This window comes from Mobula birostris, chromosome 14 (genome assembly GCF_030028105.1).
Source record: "Mobula birostris isolate sMobBir1 chromosome 14, sMobBir1.hap1, whole genome shotgun sequence".
In the NCBI taxonomy this organism is placed as follows: Eukaryota; Metazoa; Chordata; class Chondrichthyes; order Myliobatiformes; family Myliobatidae; genus Mobula; species Mobula birostris.
In genome coordinates this window covers 99,170,660-99,192,159 of record NC_092383.1, presented here as the reverse complement: position 1 = coordinate 99,192,159, position 21,500 = coordinate 99,170,660, and the positions used below count along the sequence as shown (strand labels likewise).

Below are 21,500 nucleotides of genomic sequence, written 5' to 3'. Positions count from 1 at the left end.
AATGGCTGACAGGCAGGAAGCAGCAAGTGGGAATAAAGGGGGCCTTTTCTGGATGGCTGCCAGTGACTCTGTGTTCCTCAGGTATTGGGACTGCAACTTTTCACATTGTTTGCCAATGATTTAGATAGTGGAATTGATGGCTTTGTGGCAAAATTTGCAAATGATACGGAGCTAGGTGGAGGGGTAGGTAGTGCATAACGAAGCACTAAAAATGTGCAATAAAGTGGCAGATGTAATAGTGTTGGGAAATGTATGAAAATGCATTTTGGTAAAAAGGAATAGTGTGAACTATTATCTAAATGGGGAACAAATTCAAACATCAGCGGTGCAGAGGGAGTCGTGCAAGACTTCCAAGTTTACAGGTTGAGCCTGTGGTAAAAAAAAGACAAATGCATGTTGGCATTCATTTCAAGGGAAACAGAATATAAAAGCAAGGCGATAACGCTGAAGCTTTAAGACACTAGCCTGGCCACACTTGGGAGTATTATAAACAGTTTTGGGCCCCTTATCTCAGAAACAAAGTTTTATCGTTGGGATTGTCCAGAGTAGGTTCACGACGATGATTCCAGGAATGAAGGGGTTAACATGAGGAGGCTTTGGCAGTTTTGGGCCCGTACTCACTGGAATTTAGAATGCATGTGGATCCCATTAAAACCTATGGAATGCTAAATTGAATAGATATCCTCTCCACATCCACTATGTTTCCTCTGGCAGGGGTATCCAGAAGGCAGAGCCTCAAAAATTGAGGGGCAACCCTTTAGAACAGAGGAAAGGATTTTTTCCCCCAGCCAGAAAGTGGTGAAATCTGTGGAATGCTTTGCCACAGATTGCAGTGGAGGCCAAGTCCGTGGGTATATTGAAAGCATTGGTCAGGGCAAAGGATATTGGGAGAAGGCAGGTGTATGGGGTTGAATGGGATCCAGGATCAACCATGATGGAATGGTGGAGCAGACTCCATGGCTGAACGACCCAATTCTGCTCCTGCCTTATATACTTCTTGTAATCGATAGTTTTAAAATGTATTGCGGCCACAAAACTGATTTCATGACATGTTGCCAGCAGTATTAAACTTGATTGCAATTCTGATTCAATAATTGCACGTTTTTAACTGAAAGCACAGCTGTTTCCTCTGCTGATTGTTTGGAGTCTGTAACACAACCCTCGTAAGGTGACCATAGGCCATAGGTGGTGCAGTGGCACCAGCGCTGGATTTTCAGCAGATGGTCCTGGGTTCGAATCCGGCCAGCTCCCAGCTCAGGCAGCAGCAGTATCTGTGTGGAAGAAAGGCCTGACTTCCGTATAGACTCACAACAAGTTGACAAAGCACTCAATGACAAGGTGACCATGTTTAATTTGTTTCAGGATATCCTGAACACAGAAGTAATGCAGGTGCACGGGGCTGACCTGACTAGCAACTCAACGCCCCCTCCTTTTAGAGTAGGAGTTCCCAGGCATTGCTTTTAAATGTCATGGACGAATACCGTTAAGCAACAGGTCCGTGGATTGAGGGTCGGGAATCACAGAGCAATACTGCACAGGAGCAGATCCTTCAGTCCATGTCAAACTAGTCCCATCTGCCCCCACCGGGACCAGAATCCTCCATGCCCCTGCCATCCACGTACTCACCCAAACTTCTCTCAACTGTTGAAATTGAACCTGCGTCCTCCACTTGTTCCATTCTCACAGCACCGAGTCAAGTTCTTCCTCAGGATCCCCTTAAATATTTCACCTTTCATGCTTAACCCATGACTTCTAGTTTCACCTAAACAGTGGAAAAAGACTGCTATCTAATTTTATATCTCTATCTAATCTCCCCTTATTCTCCTATGGTCCAGGGAATAAAGTCCCAACTTACTCAATCTTTCCCTACATCTCAGGTCAAATCCCAATAGCATCCTTGTAGATTTTCTCTGCACTTTCAGATCCTATTGATATCTTTCTTGTAGATTGGTAACCAGAACTGCACATAATTCTCCAAATTCAGCCTCACCAGCATCTTGTACGACTACTGTAAGGAGTTTATATCTCCCCGTGACTATGTGGGTTTACTCACAAAGACGTACCAGTTGGTAGGTTAATTGGTCACTGTAAATAGTCCCATGATTAGGCTAGGATTAAACTGGGTGACTGCTGGGCGGCGCAGCTCGAAGGGCTGGAACCTGTTCTGTGCTGTACGTCAATAATATATTGATTTATGAAGGCCAATGTGCCAAAAGCTCTACAACCATTCACCTGTAACACTTTCAAGGAATTATGGATCTGTACACCTAGATTCCTGTTCTGCTATACTCCTCAGTACCCATTTACTATGCAAGTTTTAACGTGGTTTATCAACCCCAAGTGCAACACCTCACATTTGTCTGCATTAAATTCCAAGTCATTTTTCCAGCTGGTCCAGATCATGCTGCAAGCTTTGATAATCTTCCTTGCATTTCACTACGCCAATTCTGGTCACCTGCTAATTTACTGACCCAGTTTACCACATTATCACCCACATCATTGATACAGATGACAAACGATGGATCCTGCAGCACACCACGAGTCAGAGGCAACCATCGACCACTCTTCGCTGGCTTCTCATGCGAGGTCAACGTGGAAATCTAATTTACTACCTCCACTGCAATTTCAAGAGACCGCAACTTCTCGTTTTGTCTGAACCTGCCATGTGGGACCTTGTCTTTCACATTGCTTCTACCCCAGTCAAAACTTTTACACGCTGGAATAATGCCACTCTTTCAGCTATGTCACAAAGCAAGTCCCACATCATAATTAAAGTTCTGGGTTCACTTGCACCCCTCGACTCCTTGCAAAGGGACAGGTAGCTAAATAGCTGTAATTTAGCAAACTGCTTCCACCTTATTTTAATCTTTCCCCAGCACTGGTAACTCTCCCAGTAAAAACGCTGATCTCACTGTGGCTAAGCTGCAAACTATCCCATTTGTACTGAACTCACTTTCTCCCGAAACGGTTCCCGCGATCTGGAGACCCAAAACCTATCCTCCTGCAGCCACAGATTCACCCGACCTGCCCGATGAGCTCCTGGCACCAGAAGCAATGCAGAGATGACTCTCCCTCTTCTGTTCTGTTAAAGTTTACCGGCAGCTCCATAAACACACAACAGGATCTCAACATCCTCCAATTCCTCTTTCTTCTCCATTACTCTGCCATCAGTGGCTGGGACACCTGAACTCACAAATCCATCTGAACACCATTGCCACGTCTCTCCCTCACCCATCACAAATCCACCTATTCCTTCTACAGAAGTAACCAAGGTAAAGAACTCAAAACATGTTTCCCCGTGTCTCTTGGATCTCTCAGTCAGGGCCTCTCCAACAGACACTGACCACCAGATGCGGGTTAATGCCCAGGGTGACGGAAGCCCAATCTCCCCACCTTTCATTCTATTTAACCCACCAATAAACCCTGTTGCAACACCCCCCCCCGCCCCCTCACATCGTACACCGGGGTCACCCATGCTCCCTCTGCAATTCACTCCTTGCTCCTGTCAGTTGGGCATGGCCCTCAAGCTGAGAGGCTGGGATCTTGAAGCCTCTGAGTACACATGGACCCCTCCATTCCAGAGCTACGTACTCAGCCAGGGTGGGGAAAGACTTGGCCGCTGCTCCCCCATCACACAAGTGATGAACTGGCAAGTGTCCAACTTACTGACTGCAACATTTTACCCCAGACCCTACCCAGAGCAGCGGTGAGTGTGATCACCACTGTCTGTCCGTCAGCGCAGCAGCCAGGGTCCACTGGCCCATTCAGCCCTGCTGGACAGGGACAAGAGATGCCTCAGCCCCTCCCCAGCCTGTCACAAAGCAGCTCCAGGCCAGTTGTGGTGGGGCAATGAGCGTGGGGGGTCGTGGGAGGAGGGAGAAATCTCAGAAGCCCCTGTTTACAACCATACAGTTTAATAATCACATTAGCAGTCACAAACGTTACACAAAGGTCTAATTCAGGACCCAGGACCAAAATAACTGGCTCCCGGGGATAACCCACTACACGAACCGTGTCCAAGGGTGACAGCACAATGCCTTCCCAGTCGGGCAGCAGCTGGGGCTGAGACAAAACGGGGATTGAGCAGCCCGGCTGGGACCGGGCTAGGAAACCAAGACTCCGGTGCCCCCAGTCCTGCTGCTGGAGTCACTGTCACGAGCTGACTTCTCCTCCTCGTTCATCAGCCGGATGTTGTACTTCTCCCGGTACTCTGTCAGCTCTCGGCCCTTGCTCTGAATCTGGGCGTTCAGCGATTCGATCAGCTTCACCAGCTGCAGGAGGGGAGAGTAGCGTTAACACAGTCCACAACACAATGACATCCCAAATCCCCAGTGATCCAGGACACCGATCTAGCAGGGGAACCACACCCAAGTGAGCACAGAGGGAGATGGTGACCGAGACCACTTGGGTTTCCTGCTCTGGTGCAAGGCCACTGCTCAGAGGACTGGGTTAACATTTTACATGGGTGGAGAACCGCAGAGACACACCTCAAACAGGCCCTTCAGCCCAGAGTCTATGCTATCAATCACCCACTTACACGGATCTTTTACCAATGCAATTCCTCTCAAATTCCCCCAGATTTGACACCTCACCCGTACACTAGGGGACAATATACAGCAGCCACTGACAGAAACCTTTGCGATGTGGGAGGAAATCCTGAGCATCTCGGCAGAAGCCACAGGGGGAACGTGCAAACTCCACCAGAGATCAGCACGGAAGCCAGGACTCTGGAATTGGGGGCAACAGGATTAGCTGCTGCACCGTACCGTCAAGATGCACAATTCACTTTAAGACCACTGTGGTGCCACTGGGCACAGGGCAATCAGCGGCTTAGCCAAAGGGCCCTGCAGCCAGATTGACTGATGTCACAAGGTGGAGTTGCTGGCACTGTCGCATGCAAGCTGCGCAGGCATGCAGCAGCTGAAAAGCTCCCGCACTTAGCCTTTATTGCCCTACAACTGGAACAAAGATAGACAAGAACAAGTTCACAAAACAAGAAGTTTTTCGTTGTACTGCATTTCATCATTATATGTTTGATGTGCCATGTCGTATAGCGCCACTGATCATTGTTGTTCCATGACCATGATTGTTCTTGGCAAATTTTCCCCACAGAAGTGGTTTGCCGTTGCCTTCTTCTGGGCAGTGTCTTTACAAGATGGGTGACCCCAGCCATTATCAATACTCTTCAGAGATTATCTGCCTGGCGTCACTGGTCACATAACCAGGACTTGTGATGTACGCAAGGCTTCACGTGACCAAGGGTGACCTGCAGCCTAGCAGAGGGAAGGAGTGCTGTTGGCAGAGGTGCATTTCTACTCCGCCACCCATTTCATCATACCCTTCAAATTAAATACAATTATGCAAGTTTTCAATTCTCATTCTAAATATTGGTAGTATGAATATTACAAAAAAAAATTTTAAATTTTGTGCAGTTTTCAGGTTGTGTAAAAATTTCCTGGTCAGAGCAAGGGTTGGTCCACACAACTGTTTACAAGAAAAATTAGAGAATGTTGTTTGCTGAGAACAAGTAAATAGAGGGGTGACAATGCAGAGCCAGTTTCCCCTCCAACTCACCTGTAAGCCTGCTAACAGAACCGGTCAGTGCACACAGCAAGAGCCCATGGGAGGAAGCGAGGGGGAATGGGGAATGGGTGCTTGTATGACTGGAGCTGTTACCCATCTGATCCACAGGGCCAGTGCTCCATCCCTCACTGCGTTGTAGACAGGGATGGTTTAGAGGTCTGCGTGAAGTGGTTTGCTGTGGGACATGAATGAACTGGGTGGAGGAGGAGTACAGGCAGAGGGATGTGAGGTGATGTGAAAAGGTGCAGTCACAGATCCCTAAAGGATCAGGACAGCGACATAGTGGGTTACAAACATAGATTGCTCATCTGAGACAAGGCATTACATTCATTTAATTTAGCAATACAGTGTGGAGTTGCCCCTTTGAGCCTCAGCAACCCCAATTAACCATAACTTAATCCTGGAAAATTTACAATGGCCAATTAACCCTACCCGGTACATCTCTGGACGTGCCCAACCACCTCACCTGCTGCCGGTTGTTCTCCAGGGCTGGGAGAACCTCCTTCACTGTCCGTTCCACCAGCACACCCCCCACCATACGGTAACACTTGCGGCTGGGATCCACCTCTGCCAGAGTTTCAATGACAAGTCTGGGTGGGGAAGAGAGGAGGAGGGAGTGAGAGATTGCTTGCCGTCACCATTTAAATGAGCTACTCAACCCCTCCCCCCATCTTTGTTTTAAAAGAAGCTTCTTCCCTTTGTGGTCAGATTTCTAAACTTTATACAAACACACTGTTCTACTCTTGCACTACTTTTGTGATACATTAATTTTTGATGTCTTGCACCACACAATAATTTTCCCAACATACGTAAGAGATAATCACTCTGATTCTAATGCCCACTCTCCCCATTCCCCTCAAATAAAACCCCTCCCTCTACACACACCTGACACCCCATATCCTCCCCCAGTACACACAAACCCCCGATCATTCTGCCATCTCCGCTCCCACCAATCCTAAAGTCAATCACTCAGCAAACAGACCCTTTGGCCCATCCGGTCCATACTCACCAAGATGGATACCCAAGAAAAACACATTTGCCTGTATCATATCCCCCTATCTGTATATTTGGCCAAATAACTTTAATGCTGTAACTACCACTTCGTCTGCCAGTTTATTCCACATTCCCACTAGCCGGTGTGGAAATCCCACTTCCAATCTTTCCCCTCTCGCCTTAAACCGTTTGGCCTCCCCTAGCCAGCCAAAGTTACTGGGAGCATCCATTTTATCTGTCCCCATCGTGGTCTCATGGGTCTCCTACCCTTCCAACAAAGAGCCCCAGTCTCTTCTCCTAAGCCAGGCTCATCTGTTGTGTATCATCTCCAGCTCAGTGACTTTGCTGGATGGCCAGATCTGTACAAGATAGCACGAATGTGGCTCAGCCACCCTCTGCTCCCCGCCCACACGCACCCGTGCTCCACCACTTCTTGCTCCAGCTCCGCTCCCTTCCCGACCAGGTTGCGCTGCTCCTGTCGCAGACGATTGAAGCCGGCCAGCACCTGCTCGGGAGTAGGCCCGGAGCCGGAGCCTGTGCCCGGAGCTCGGGGCCGACCTCCCGACGCGGGCCCAGCAGTACGAGCACCACCAAAACCCGCTCCGCTCTCCATCCCGCGGAGGCGGTGACTGGCAGCGCCAGCCGTGCGCCGCCTTTTATAGACCTCCGCCCACCGCAGGTAGCCCCTGCAAGCGCCTGTTGGGGCTTTCCCACCTGACCGTTCGAGGATGGGGGAAAAAACACAGCTGCCGCTGCTTCATAGTGGTAAATAATCTCATTCTAACTGTCCGCCGCCTCCCGTTTCCTTCGACCCTCATAAATAAAAGTAAAGGTGATAGGATTTTAGGCAGCTAAACCCGCCAGGACCCCAACCGTCGCCCCGGAGTCGGGCAGCCATCTTCCCGTCTCGCTAATGCTCCTTCTGCGGGTTGCAAGAAGAATCGGCGGGTAATTCCAGAAACGCTGTCGCATTCCAGAGAATATTTTCTGAGTGGATGCTGTCGAAGCTCTGGGTTTGATTGTGGCAAAGTGATTTTTTTTAAAAAGTCAGGCATTGGTTCTGTGGAAAAGACCCTGACTCAGCCGAGTGCGGTTGTGATGACGTCACCATAGTTGGAGAGGAACGGGCGAGATTTTAATACAGCCGCTGCCAATCAGCGAGGAGGGCGGGCTCAGGCTGATAATCAGCCAATTAGAAGGCGAGGATGGGAAATCCTTCCCTGCCTGCCCCTCATCTCTGTACCACCCATGGCTCCTAGTCCTTCCTCAGACTCCTACCAACTTGCCCATCACACTGATTCAGCCCCATGGTCCGTAACCACCTGCTCCTGGACCCTGACCCCAGCATCTCGGGACTTTGACCCATCACTCAAACTTTCAACACCCCTACCCTGGTTCTCTCCCGATCCCACTCCCTTATTAGCCCTACCCTGATCCACTGCCTCCCCACTTGACCTTCTCCCATCACCACACTCCCTTCCCCTGTTACATCCTGTCCTGTATGTCCCTCGCTTGGTCCCTCTACGATCTCAGTGCCCAGGGACAGACCCATCTGTGTGGGAAGGGTCTTTGCTTGGGGTGGGGAGGGACCCACTATACAGTGCCTCTAAAAAGTATTCAACCCCCTTTGAAGTTTTCATGTTTTATGGTTTTACAACATTGAATCACAGTGAATTTAGTTTGGATTTAAACGCAAACAACAGGAATTCTGCAGATGCTGGAAATTCAAGCAACACACATCAAAGTTGCTGGTGAACGCAGCAGGCCAGGCAGCACCTTCAAGGGTCTCGGCCTGAAACGTCGACTGCACCTCTTCCTACAGATGCTGCCTGGCCTGCTGAATTTAGTTTGACTTTTTTTTTGAGACTGAACAACAGAAGAGGACTCTTTCAAGTAAAAGTGAAAACAGATCTCTACAATGTGATCTAAATCAATTACAAATATAAAACACAAAATAATTGATTGCATAAGTATTCACCCCATTCAAGTCAGTGTTTACTAGATGCACTTATGACAGCATTGAGTCTGTGTGGATGGGTCTCGATCACCTTTGGTCATCTGGACACTGCAATTTTTCCTCATTCTTCTTTACAAAACTGCTCAAACTCTGTCAGATTGCATTGGGATCATGAGTGAACAGCCCTTTTCAAGTCCAGCCACAAATTTTCATTGGATTGAAGTCTCAACTCTGACTTGGCCACTCCAGGACATTAACTTTGTTGCTGATAAGCCATTACTGTGTAGCTTTGACTTTACGCTTGGGGTCATTGTCTTGCTGGAAAACAAATCTTCTCCCAAGTCACAGTTCTCTTGCAGATTGCATCATGTTTTCCTTTAGGATTTCCCTGTATTTTGATGCATTCATTTTACCCTGTACCTTCACAAGCCTTGTAGGGCCTACTGCAGAGAAACATTCCCACAGCATGATACAGCCACCACTATGCTTCACAGCAGAGATGGGGTATTTTTGAAGATGTGCGATGTTTGGCTTACGACAAACATAGCATTTAGCCCGATGGTCAAAAAGCTCAAATTTGGTTTCATCAGACCATTGAACCATCTTCAAGCTGACTTCAGAGTCTCCCAAATGCCTTCTGGTAAGCTCTAGCTGAGATTTCATGTAGGTTTTTTTCAACAGTGGCTTTTTCTTTGCCACTCTTCCATAAAACTGACTACTGAAGCACTTGGGCAACAGTTATTGTATGCACAGTCTCTCCCATCTCAGCCTCTGAACCTCGTAACTCCTCCAGAGTTGTCATGGGTCTCTGTGGCCTCCCTCACTCGTCCCCTTCTTGCACAGTCACTCAGTTTTTGAGGATGGTCTCCTCGAGGCAAATTTACTGCTGTGTCATATTCTTTCCATTTCTTAATGATTGACTTAACCAAGGGATACTCAGTGACTTGGAAATGTTCTTGTATCCTTCTCCTGACTTGTACTTTTCAATAACCTTTTGGCGGAGTTGCTTGGAGTGTTCTTTTGTCTTCATGGTGTAGGTTTTGCCAGGATACTGACTCTCCAGTAATTGGACCTTCCAGATACAGGTGTGTTTTCACTATTCACTTGAAACACCTTGACTCCAAAAACAGATCTCCATTTAATTAATTACGTACATGACTTATAAAACCAAATGGCTGCACCAGTGATCTTCTGGTGTGTCATAGTAAAGGAGGTGAGTACTTAAGCAATCAATTATTTTGTGTTTTATATTTCTAATCAGTTTAGATCACTTTGTACAGATCTGTTTTCACCTGGACACAAGAGTCTTTTTCTGTTGATCAGTATCAAAAAAAGTCAAATTCAATCCACTGTGATTCAAAATTGTAAAACAATAAAACATGAAAACTTCCTGGGGTGGGATGATTACTTTTTATAGGCACTGTGTTTGAGTTTGCCGGAGATATTTAGATGCAAGTGGTGTGCTTTGAGTTTGCTGGGGTCTATTTATAAGGGATGTACATTATTTGAAAGTATGGTGGTATTTGTGTGAGGGCTGTGGGAGAGAGGGAGGGAGGATGAGGCTGTTTACTGACAAACTCTCCTGGGGCAGGACCTTGGCCATGTCCAGCTCACGGAGGGCCCTGATTGGAGTGGGCCAGATGACCGCCTCCGCAGACAAGGAGCACAATTTCCATCAGTGCCAGGAGCTGGTGAGGGTGGGGGCAGCCCGTGGGGTCCGCATGCTCTTCCTGCCTGAGGCCTTCGATTACATCGCACCCAGCACTGAGGAAACCCTCCACCTCGCCGAGGGTCTTGAGGGGGAGCTGGTAGAGAGATACCGGCAGCTGGCCAGGTAGGCCTCCTTGACCCTCTGTATTTGCCACTTATCTCCGTTCCCCCAATCCCCCTCCATCTCCCTCATTCCCCTTGTCCCCTCAGTACTCCTCATTCCCTATGTTCCCCTCCATCCCCCTCATCCCCTCCTTCCCTTCATTCTCACTGTCCCTCTCCATCTCCACTGTCCTCCTCCAGCCCCTAATTCCCTCCACCCCCTCATTCCTTCCTTGCCCTCGTCCTCACTGTCCCTCACCATCTTCACTGTCCTCTCCAATCCCTCATTCCCTCCATCCCTCTTCCCCCAACACAGTGTCCCCTCGTTCTCCTCTGTCTCACTCGTCCCTCCATCTCTCTCGTTCCTCTCCGACCCGATCGTCGCCTCTGTCAGCCTCGTCCCCCTCTGTCCCTCCTCATCCCTCAGTTCCCATTAACAACCTCCCCCATCCCTCTGCATCATCTCTCCCTCGATTCCCCACACCTCTTGCCTCCTTTGCCCTCTCTCAAAGGCCTGTACCTGTCTGCAGGGAGTCGAGGCTCTGGCTGTCCCTGGGTGGGTTCCACGAACGAGGACCACGCTGGGATCAGGACCGGCGAGTCTACAATACCCACCTGCTACTTGACGACTCGGGTAAGAGGGATTGGCAGATGGAATAACCGTGTGGGCTGGTGGGGGGCAGGAGGTCCCGGATCAGGGAAGGACGGGGAGAAACAGGCCTGTGTCTGGGACAGATTTGATTGTGAGGACAAATCCAGATTGATGTTTTCTGTCTGCTGTCACTGGGGGTGGTGTGACCATAGGAAGATGGAATTAAAACCAGGAGGCAGAGCTACAAAGCATATTAATCCTGTTGTATTTAGGACAAACTGTGGGGCTCTACCGAAAGACCCACCTCTTCGATGTGGATCTCCCGGGTCAGGTCTCACTCAAGGAGAGCAGCTTCACCATTCCGGGACCACGAATTGAGCTGCCGGTTACAACTCCAGTTGGCAAGGTAAATGTGATGGGACTGTGTCTGACCAGTGTCCTAGGAGTGTGTGATGGGACAGTGTAGAGTGAGTTTCACTCTGTGTCTGACCCTGGGAGTGTGTGATGGGTCAGTGTAGAGGGAGCTTCAGTCTGTGTCCGAGCCATGCCGTGGGAGTGTGTGATGGGACAGTGCAGAGGGAGCTTCACTCTGTGTCTGACCCCTGTCCTGGGGGTGCGTATTGGGATAGTGTAGAGGGAGTGTGTGAAGGGACAATTTGGAGGGAGATTCACTCTGTGTCTGACCCATTCCCTGGGGGTGTGTGATGGATAGGGTAGAGGGAGATTCACTCTGTGTCTGACCTGTGTTGTGCTTTCCTACCACAGATTGGACTTGCTATTTGTTATGATCTTCGATTCCCAGAAATATCTCGAACTCTAGCTGATGCTGGAGCAGAAATTCTTACATTCCCATCTGCTTTTACGTTAACAACTGGCATGGCACATTGGGAGGTGAGGCTTCATGAAAGTAATTTCACTCTGTCAAATTTCAGGTTTGAAGAAAAGTGCTTAATAGTGATTTGTGTGTGTGTGAAATAAGGTGAAAACTTCAAAGACTTGGCATCTTCTAGATTATATCATCGTTCAGAGGAGGGATCACAGAGATGTAAAGAATACAAGAGCCATGATCAGTGCTGATGATGGCTGGACAGACCAGTGGCTTACTTGCTCACAAATGACCATCAAAATCATGTGGAGGAGTGGAGTGAAAAAGAACGTGAGCCGTCCCGGGTTCAACATTGAGAGCCTAAAAGACACAGTGAAGGTACAATTATCTCCAGGCTGCCCTTTCTGAAAGATTCCCAAAGCAGTATCTGGAGGACATTGAAGCACACTGGACTACACTGAGGATCACCATCCTTGATACTTCTGAAAATATCATTAGATACAAGACCTGAAAAAACAGAGTTTTTACGTTTGGCGGAACTGGTATTCACACTTAATAACTTCTCTTTTGGCTCTTCCCACTTTCTTCAGACCAAGGGTGTAGCTATGGGCACTCGCATGGGCCCCAGCTATGCCTGCCTCTTTGTTGGTTATGTGGAACAGTCTATGCTCTAAACCTATACTGGTACTGCTCCCCAGCTTTTCGTTCGCTACATTGACAACTATATTGGTGCTGCTTCCTGCACCCATGCTGAGCTTGTCAATTTCATCCACTTTGCTTCTAGCTTCCACCCAGCCCTCAGATTCACTTGGTCCATCTCGGACACTTCTCTCTCCTTTCTCGATCTCTCGGTCTCCATCTCTGGAGACAGACTGTCCACTGACATCTTCTATATGCCCACTGACTCTCATAACTACCTCGACTATACCTCTTCCCACGCTGCCACATGGAAAAATGCTATTCCTTATTCCCAGTTCCTCCATCTCCGCTGCATCTGCTCCCAGGATGAGGCTTTCCGTTCCAGGACATCTCAAATGTCCTCTTTCTTTAAGGGTCGTGGTTTCCTTTCTGTCGTCATCAATGATGCCCTCACCTGCATCTCCTCCATTTCCTGCACTTTGGCCCTCACCCCATCCTCCCGTCACCACAACAGGGACAGTTCCCCTTGTCCTCACCTACCACCCCACCAGCCTCCGAATCCAGCACATTATCCTCTGCAACTTCCGCCACCTTCAACAGGACCCCACCACTAAGCACATCTTTCCCTCTCTACCCCTCTCCGCTTTCCGCAGGGATCGGTCCCTCCGCGACTCCCTGGTCCACACATCCCTCCCCACGGATCTCCCACCCGGCACTTATCCCTATAAGCATAAGTGCTACACCTGTCCCTACACCTCCTCTCTCACCACTATTCGGGCCACAAACAGTCCTTCCAAGTGAGGCAACACTTCACTTGGGAGTCTGTTGGGGTGATCGATTGCATCCGGTGCTCCCAACGCAGATTGGGGGACCGCTTTGTCGAGCACCTCTGCTCCGTTCGCCACAACAGACAGGATCTCCCAGTAGCTGCCCACTCCAACTCTGCTTCACATTCCCATTTGGATATGTCCATACATGGCCTCCTCTACTGCCACAATGAGGCCAAACTCAGGTTGGAGGAGCAACACCTCATACACCGTCTGGGTAGTCTCCAGCCACTTGGCATAAACATTAAATTCTCCAACTTCCGATAATTCCCTCCCCCTCCCTTCCCCCATCCCAGTTTCACTCTGCACCCTCCCCCAGCTGCCTATCACTTCCCTCATGGTTCCCCCTCCTTCTACTACCCATTGTGCTTTCCCTTATTCCTTCTTCACCTTTCCTGCCTATCACCTCCCTGCTTCCCCTCCCCCACCCCTTTATCTTTCCCCTTACTGGTTTTTCACCTGGAATCTACCAGCCTCTCCTTCCCACCCTCCCCCCACCTTCTTTATAGGGCCCCTGCCCCCTCCCTCTACAGTCCTGACGAAGGGTTCCAGCCCAAAACGTTGACTGATGGTTTCCACGGATGCTGCCCGACCTGCTGAGTTCCTCCAGCGTGTTGTGCATGTTGCTTTGACCCCAGCATCTGCAGATCATTTTGGTTTGATGAAAATGACAATGAAATAGAAGGGCTAATCAACAAAAAAGGAAAGCTTTCTGTGCCTGGCAGAAGGACATTAATAACAAGGCTAAAAAAGCAGCCCATTTCAAAGCAAAGGCTTTAGTCTAGTTTAGAGTAAGGGGAATAAAGAATCAGTGGTGGACTGAGAGGGCCCCAGAAACACGGCAGCCTGCTGACTCTGGTGATATCAGGGTTTCTTTATTGCCACCAAGGCCGTGGCCTAAACTTCCTTCACCAAAGATGGACAAAGGCTGCTAAAGGACAATGATGCCATCAATTCTGATGGCAGGAACACTTTCAGGAGCTACTTAATCCTAACACCACTGTTGATATTGAAGTTCCCACAACGACCCATGAAGGAGGATGTGAGTAAGCCTCCCAGTATCAAAGAGGTGCAGATAGCTTACAAGAAATCGAGGAACAACAAGGCCACCAGGCCTGATGGAATTCCAGCAGAAATTCTCGAGGAAGGTGGCATAGAACTTTTAAATCCTATTCATGACCTGGGACCAGGAGAAGATTCTGGCTAAACTCAGGGATGCCCTGATTGTCACACTCTTCAAAAAGGGTGATAAAGCTGACTGCAGAAACCATAGTGGCATCTCTCTCCTCTCTACAACAGGAAAGATACTCACCTGAATCTTATGTGACTGGTTTTCACCTCTGGCAGAAGATCTCCTGCCTGAGTCTCAGTGTGGCCTCCATCCAGCCAGAGGAGTACCTGATGTGATATTTACAGCACATCAATTGCAGGAGCAAGCTCGGGAACAAACTCTCCCACTTTATATGGCTTTCATAGACTTTACAGAAGCATTTGACTCTGTAAATCATCTTGTCCTTTAGCAGGTACTGTCCAAAATCAGGTGCCCGGAGAAATACCTCAAGGTCCTGCAGCTCTTACACAGTGATATGAGTGCAACAGTCATTAGCAGCAGCAGCCCTGAAACAGCTCCTTTTAAGGTTGAGACCAGGGTTAAACAGGGGTGCATCGTTGCCCCAACTCTGTTTGCCAATTTCATTGCAACCATTCTTCACCTCACAGGCCAAGACCTCCCATAAGGAGTCTAGATTCTCTATAGGACCTTAACAGGTTCAAGACAAAGAGCAAGGTGTCAACTATTTCTATCATGCAGCTCCAATATGCAGACAACAACATAGTAGCTTGCTGTAAAGAGGATCTGCAGTGTACAATGGATGCTTTTGCCAGAGCATACAAGCTCCTGGGACTTGATCTAAACATCAAGAAAACCCAAGTCCTGCACCAAACTGCTCCAAATCAAGCTCCTAAACCTCCAACCATCCAAATTGACAACGTCCCTCTGGAGGACACTTGTCATTGTTCGTATTTGGGCAGCCTTCTTTCCTCAAGAGCCAACATTACCTTGAAATAACTCACAGAATAGGTTGTGTGAGTGGAGCTGTTGCCAGCCTGAGAAAGAGGGTTTTTGAAGATCAAAATAGCAAGACCAACTCAAGCTTCTGGTCTATAAAGTTAAAGTCCTCACCTACTTACTATATGGAGTGGAGTCATGGACAACATACAGCAGGCACATAAAATCCCACTTACCATCAAAGTTTCCTCTGAGAGCTGAAGAACGGGCATACTAACTCCAGCATCCTGTTAGAAGCTAACATTAACCCCATAGCCACAATCATCACTCAACACCAATTGCGATGGGTCGGCCACATCATCCGTATCCCTGACTCCTGCCTCCCTAAAGGACTCCTGTTCAGCCAACTCAAGGATGCAAAGCGACTCCTGAAGGCCAGAAAAAGCAGCTCAAGGACAACATCAAGGCCCACCTGAAGAAGTACTACATCAACCTGAATGGGTGGGAGAAATTATCACAGGATAGGGAAAGCTGGAGAAGGACTGTCTATGAGGGGACTGCACAGCTCAAAGAATACCTCCACTGTGCCGCTGAGACTAAGCGGCTTCAACGTAAAGAGAGACTGGGAAAGGTCCAACCAGCTACATCCACCACCCTCTCAATGGCCTACACCTGCCAACACTGCAAAGGACTTGTAGATCACAGATCGGCCTCTTCAGTTATCTCAAGACCCACAAGTGACCAGATCAACACCAGGAAAGGAATTGTACTCGACTACGAGTAATTGACGTGCGTGTGCGTGTGTCTCGGGTGTGAGGGAATGTTCCTTTAGTAGTGTATCCTGTGTGTGTACTGAGTGTGTGGACTTCCACAATGTGACCCACTGTTGCCCTGCCACTCATCCTGTTCTCTCTGGCAGACTCTCCTGCGGAGCCGGGCAATCGAGACACAGTGCTATGTGGTTGCGGCTGCACAGACAGGCCGGCACAATGACCGTCGCTTGTCCTTTGGCCACTCCATGGTGGTGGACCCCTGGGGCTGTGTGTTGGCCCAGTGTGGACAGGGCCCCGGTCTCTGCTATGCTGAGGTAGACCTGGACTACCTGCGTCAGGTGCGCCAACAGATGCCCGTGACCCAACACCGGCGGAACGATCTCTACGGGAGTGTGGGTGAACCTCCATCCCTAAGCTGACTGTTCTCCTCACACTCTCACCATCGTTAATCAGGCACCAGAACTCTCTGTGTTCATCACATCTTATACCCCTGCTGCTGTCAATAAAGGAAATATTACCAGGAGCTGTCCGCTTAAGGGGATGAGGTGGGCGTGAAGGACTGCGGGCGAAGGCGGGAGCAGGATGTGTGAGAGATGGTTGAGGGGGCTGGTGTATGTGAGAAAGATCTTGCAAGAGTTTTTGTAGTCACAAAATGAATACCCCTGTGTGTGTCTGTCTCTCTGGATTCTGCCACGCAGTTCTGGATCACCATCAAATTTGTACATAAGACAGAGTTCTGGCCTGCATCCGTAAGGGCACTGACTGCAGGAGCTGGGACATTACGTTGCAGATGTACAGCACGTAGGTGAGGCCACTTTTGGAAGACTGTGTTCAGTTTTGGTCATCCTGCTGTAGGAAAGATGTGATTAAGCTGGAAAGAGTGCAGAGGACATTACTGATGATGTTGCCAGGACTCGGACTGACTGGACATGTTGGGAATGTTCTCGCTTGAGCTTAGGAGAAGGACAGGTGATCTTATGGAGGTGTATACAATTCTTAGTGACGTGGATAGGGTCAGTGCACTCATTTTCTCCCCATGGTTTGGGAATGACGAGCCAGAGGGCAGAAGTTTACAGTGAAAGGGCAGAGATTTAATAAGGACCTTTGGGCAACTTTTTCACACCAAGGCTGGTCAGTATTTGGAGTAAGCTACCACAGGCAGTGTTGAGGCAGGTATGTTAACAACATTTGCAAGGTATTTGGATAGGAAAGCTTTCGAGGAATTCTGGCCAAATCTAAGCAAATGGATCTACCTTAGGTAGGCACTTTGGCTAGTATAGACCATTTGGGATGAAGGGCCTGTTTCCACACACTATGATTCTACGAGATGGTTGGGCTTCAGTAACGTAGACAGTGAAGAGCCGGACCCTGGAACTTATTCCTGTGGCTGGTCCCAGTCTGGATATGATTATTCCTGAACAGGAGAGATCTGCAGATGCTAAGTCTCTCCTGAATCCAAAACAACATACAAAAAATGCTGGAGGAATTCAGCAGGTCAGGCAGCATCTATGGAGAGGAATAAACAGACGGCATTTCATTGCATGCTGAGACCCTTCGTTTCCAGTCCTGAAGAAGAGTCTTGGCCCGAAGTGTCAACTGTTTATTCATTTCGATAGATGCTGCCTGACCTGCTGAGTTCTTCCATCATTTAGTGTATGAAGTTTATTACTGCTGTTTCCTGTCTCTTCGGCAGTCCAAGGTCCACACTGGTCTATTGCCGTCAATACCCTGTGTTGAACTTTTGTTTAATTGTCATTGCCTGCACCTTATCAAAAAAATGCCAAAAGTTCAAACACACCACATCAGCCTTATCTGTTAATGGTTACAACCTGAGCAATCGGCAGAGAGTTGGCCAGCTGTGATTTCCCTTTGATCATTCTGCACTGGCTCTGCCCTGTCCCATTCCAACTTGCCACTTTCTAGCCTTTTCACTGCAACTGATCCCTGCTTTGCTGCTTTCCATCCCCTCCCTCCTTCAAATCCTGGGCTGCATGCCATCTAGTCCTGCAGCTTATTGCCTTCCATTCTCACTCATTTCACCAGCAATAAATGTTATCCTATCAATAATTTCCACTGCTCACTCACTCTCAATCCAGTGGACTGCATTGTTTCTGGGAGGTTTTCTGTGTCCCCCTGTGTGAAAGGCAGGCGTAAGATATTCGTTGAACCTCTGTAATTCTATTGATACTTCCTCAATTTCTGAGAGTTTTTTTGCTTCTTCAATTTTCACTTCAAATCTTACAAAAAACAAAAGTTTATTTGAATTAACATAGAATAGTACAGCACAGTACAGGCCCTTTGGCCCTGTCATGGTCCAGTCCATGAAGTCCGTATTCTAGTTCACGGTCCGGTCCATCGACCTTTGCTCCAGGTTTTCCTGTCTACCCTGTTTCTGTCCTTGTTGAGCTCTAATTGAGCCAGCTGATGCTCGTTGGGGCTGGCTGCATAAATACCTTCAGAGACCAGGGCATGGCTGCTGGATTGGTCTTGTCCTTACTCCTTGTATGCCTTCCTCTGCCTTCTGTTTCCTTGCCTGAAGCCTTGCCTTGTTTTGCCAGTAACTCTCGCCTCGCCTGAAGTTCTCGTTTCGCCTTGCATTGCCTGAAGCCTTGCCTGGTCTTGCTGGTATCTCTCGCCTCGTCTCGCCTGCAGTCTTGTCCTGGAGCCACCTTGTACCTAGCTCCCTTCTTGCCCCTTGCCTCCATCGGGTAAGCCAGGCCATCTTGCCGTTACCTGCGGTTGGTTCTGTCCCTTGCCTCTGTCGGGTAAGCCAGGCCGTATTGCCATTACCTACTGTTGGTTCTGTCCCTTCCTAACCCTTGCCTCTGTCAGGTAAGCCAGGCTGCCTTGCCGTTACCTGCGGTTGGTTCTGTCTCTTCCTGTCCCTTGCCTCTGTCGGGTGGTGATCCGCACCCTGCCCAGGAGGAGTCTCTAGCCTCCTGCCTCCTGCCAAGCCTGGCCTCAAGTCTCCAGCCTCCTGCCTCCTGCCAAGCCTGGCCTCAAGTCTCCAGCCTCCTGCCTCCTGCCAAGCCAAGTCTCTAGCTTCTAGCCTGGAGACTCCAGCCTCCTGCCTAGCCTCAAGCCTGGAGACTCCAGCCTTCTGCCTCCTGCCAAGCCTTGCCTCAAGTCTCTAGCCTCTAGCCTCAAGCCTGAAGATTTCAGCCGCCTGCCAAGCCTTGCCTCAAGTCTCTAAGACTCCAGCCTCGTCCTGCCTGCCAACCAGGCCTCGTCCTTGCCCAGTTGAGGGGTCTGAGCCAGAGGCAAGACCCAGGTACTGGGTCCTTGTCCAGTCTCTGGCTCGGAGTCCAAGCCCGGGCTCCTAGCTCTTGTCCAGTCCTGTTCCGGGTTCCTGATTTTTGTGTCCATGTCCTTGCTCTCACCCTGTATCCTAGTCCTGTCCCTAGTCCTTCAGTGTCTGTGTCTTGCACTTGGGTCCGTTCCCAGCCACCTCCTTATGACAGGCCCACAATGTTGTGCCGACCCTCAAACCCTGCCTCCCATATAAGCCCCCACCTTAAATTCCTCCATATACCTGTCTAGAAGTCTCTTAAACTTCACTAGTGTATCTGCCTCCACCACTGACTCAGGCAGTGCATTCCACGCACCAACCACTCTTTGAGTAAAAAACCTTCCTCTAATATCCCCTTTGAACTTCCCACCCCTTAGCTTAAAGCCATGTCCTCTTTTGTTGGCTATTTCCCCACTTCACCAAATAACTTTAAGGGAGAGGGCAGGGGAATGGACAGAGTGGGAGAGAGAAAGAGAAAGAGATGGGGAGAGAGAGATAAATGAGGTAGAATGACAAATGGATGGAAAGAGCAAGTGAGGCCGAAGCCAGAGAGTGAAGGGAAGGGAGAGTGAGAAGGAGGTGGGAGAGAGACAGAGGGTGAGAGAGTTTTAAAAAGACAGAGTGAGAAGAAGAGTGGGAATCCTAAAATCTCAGAAAGTTCACAATACAGGAGTAGCCTTTCAATGTAACCAGTTCATACTGTACCCCCTGCAGCTACACCCTCCCACACTGGGTCTGTACCACTGTGGGTCATGGCACATCACCCACTGTGGGGAGGGTCTCTGTCTCTCCTGTCAGGCAACGTTCCAGACTCCCACTATCTGGGGAAATGCCTTCCCTCCTCTCCCCTCTATCCAGGTCCCTGTTCCTGTAAACCTCTGCATCTGGTCTCAGGGCACTTGCTCCTTCCTATTTGCTTTGGCCAGACCATTCACCATTTCACATCCCTCCATGATCTCCTTGCTGCCTCCTGTGTTTAACAGGAAACATCCTCAGCTTCTCCCGTTCCCGTCTCTCCTCACAGTGACAGTGTTCCAGACACACCAATGTCCTTGTAAATCGACGACTCCTCTCCAGTGGAACTACAGTTCTTCTGGAATGTGGTCAGGCTGGGGTGTAACTGGTGTGGGACACAGCTTTGGTGTCTCATCCCTGATCTTTTCTCTTTCTCAGGAATGAGAGTGACCTTTTCCTTCTAATTCTATGGGCCCTGAGGTGACTGATGAATCAGATTCAGAATCAGATTTAATATCACCAGCATATGTCGTGAAATTTGTGAACTTTACAGCAGCAGTACAATGAAATACATGATAAATATACAGGAAAAAACACTGAATTACAATAAGTATGTATATGCCCATTAAATAGTTAAAATGAGTAGTGCAAAAAATACTGAAATAAAAATAGAGAGGTAGTGTTCATGGGTTCAATGTCCATTTAGCAATTGGATGGCAGAGGGGAATAAGCTGTTTCTGAATCACTGAGTGTCTGCTTTCGGGCTTCTGAACCTCCTTTCTGACGATAACATTGAGAAGAGGCATATCCTGGGTGGTGGGGATCCTTAATGATGGGCACCACTCCTTAAAGGTGTCTTGGATACTACGGAGGCTGATACCCTTGATAGAGCTGACTAACTTTACAAGTTTCTGCAACTTACTTTGATTTTATGCAGTAGCCTCACCTCCCATACCAGACAGTGATGCAGCCAGTCAGAATGCTGTCCATGGTACATTTGTAGAAGTTTTTGAGTGTTTTCAAAGACAAACCACGTCACCTCAGACGCTAATGAAATATAGCTGCTGTTTTGCCTTTATAGCTGCATCAATATGTTGCGTCCAGGTTAGGTCCTCAGCGATATTCACACCCAGGAACTTGAAACTGCTCACTCTCTCCACTTCTGATCCCTCTATGAAGATGGTTTGTGTTCCCTCATCTTACCCTTTCTGAAGTCCACAATCAGCTGTTTGGTCTTTCTGACGTTGAGTGCAAGGTTTTTGCTGTGACACCACTCAACTAGGTATATCCCACTGCTGTATGCACTTTCATCAGCATCCGAAATTCTGCCAGCAATGGTTATGTCATCAGCAAATGTATAGCTATGCCTAACGACACATCCAGTCATTGATATAGCGAGAGTAGAGCAGAGCAGTGTTGGTCTTCCAGTTAGTAAGTGAGGATTCATTTGCGGAGGGGAGGTAGAG

The 21,500-nt window shown here is 48.8% G+C and overlaps 2 protein-coding genes across 3 annotated transcripts; one reads left to right on the top strand and one right to left on the bottom strand.

Annotated features, from left to right (window-relative positions):
* Positions 1-3,443: 3,443 nt before the first annotated feature.
* Positions 3,444-7,220, bottom strand: pfdn2 (prefoldin subunit 2). Its single transcript, XM_072279041.1, has 3 exons — positions 6,993-7,220; positions 6,050-6,173; positions 3,444-4,271 (listed from the first exon to the last, which is right to left on the bottom strand). Exons 1-3 carry the CDS (start codon positions 7,187-7,189, stop codon positions 4,104-4,106), a joined length of 489 nt encoding a protein of 162 aa, XP_072135142.1. The 5' UTR covers positions 7,190-7,220; the 3' UTR covers positions 3,444-4,103.
* Positions 7,221-7,251: 31 nt separating this feature from the next.
* Positions 7,252-16,604, top strand: nit1 (nitrilase 1). Of its 2 annotated transcripts, none has more exons than XM_072279040.1 (6): positions 7,252-7,341; positions 10,125-10,367; positions 10,876-10,979; positions 11,210-11,343; positions 11,703-11,828; positions 16,157-16,603. In XM_072279040.1, exons 2-6 carry the CDS (start codon positions 10,135-10,137, stop codon positions 16,427-16,429), a joined length of 870 nt encoding a protein of 289 aa, XP_072135141.1. In that variant the 5' UTR covers positions 7,252-7,341; positions 10,125-10,134; the 3' UTR covers positions 16,430-16,603. The 2 variants fall into 2 exon arrangements, with proteins under 2 accessions (XP_072135141.1, XP_072135140.1); XM_072279039.1 differs by lacking the exon at positions 7,252-7,341 and adding an exon at positions 7,421-7,524 and having other exon boundaries at positions 16,157-16,604.
* Positions 16,605-21,500: the final 4,896 nt, after the last annotated feature.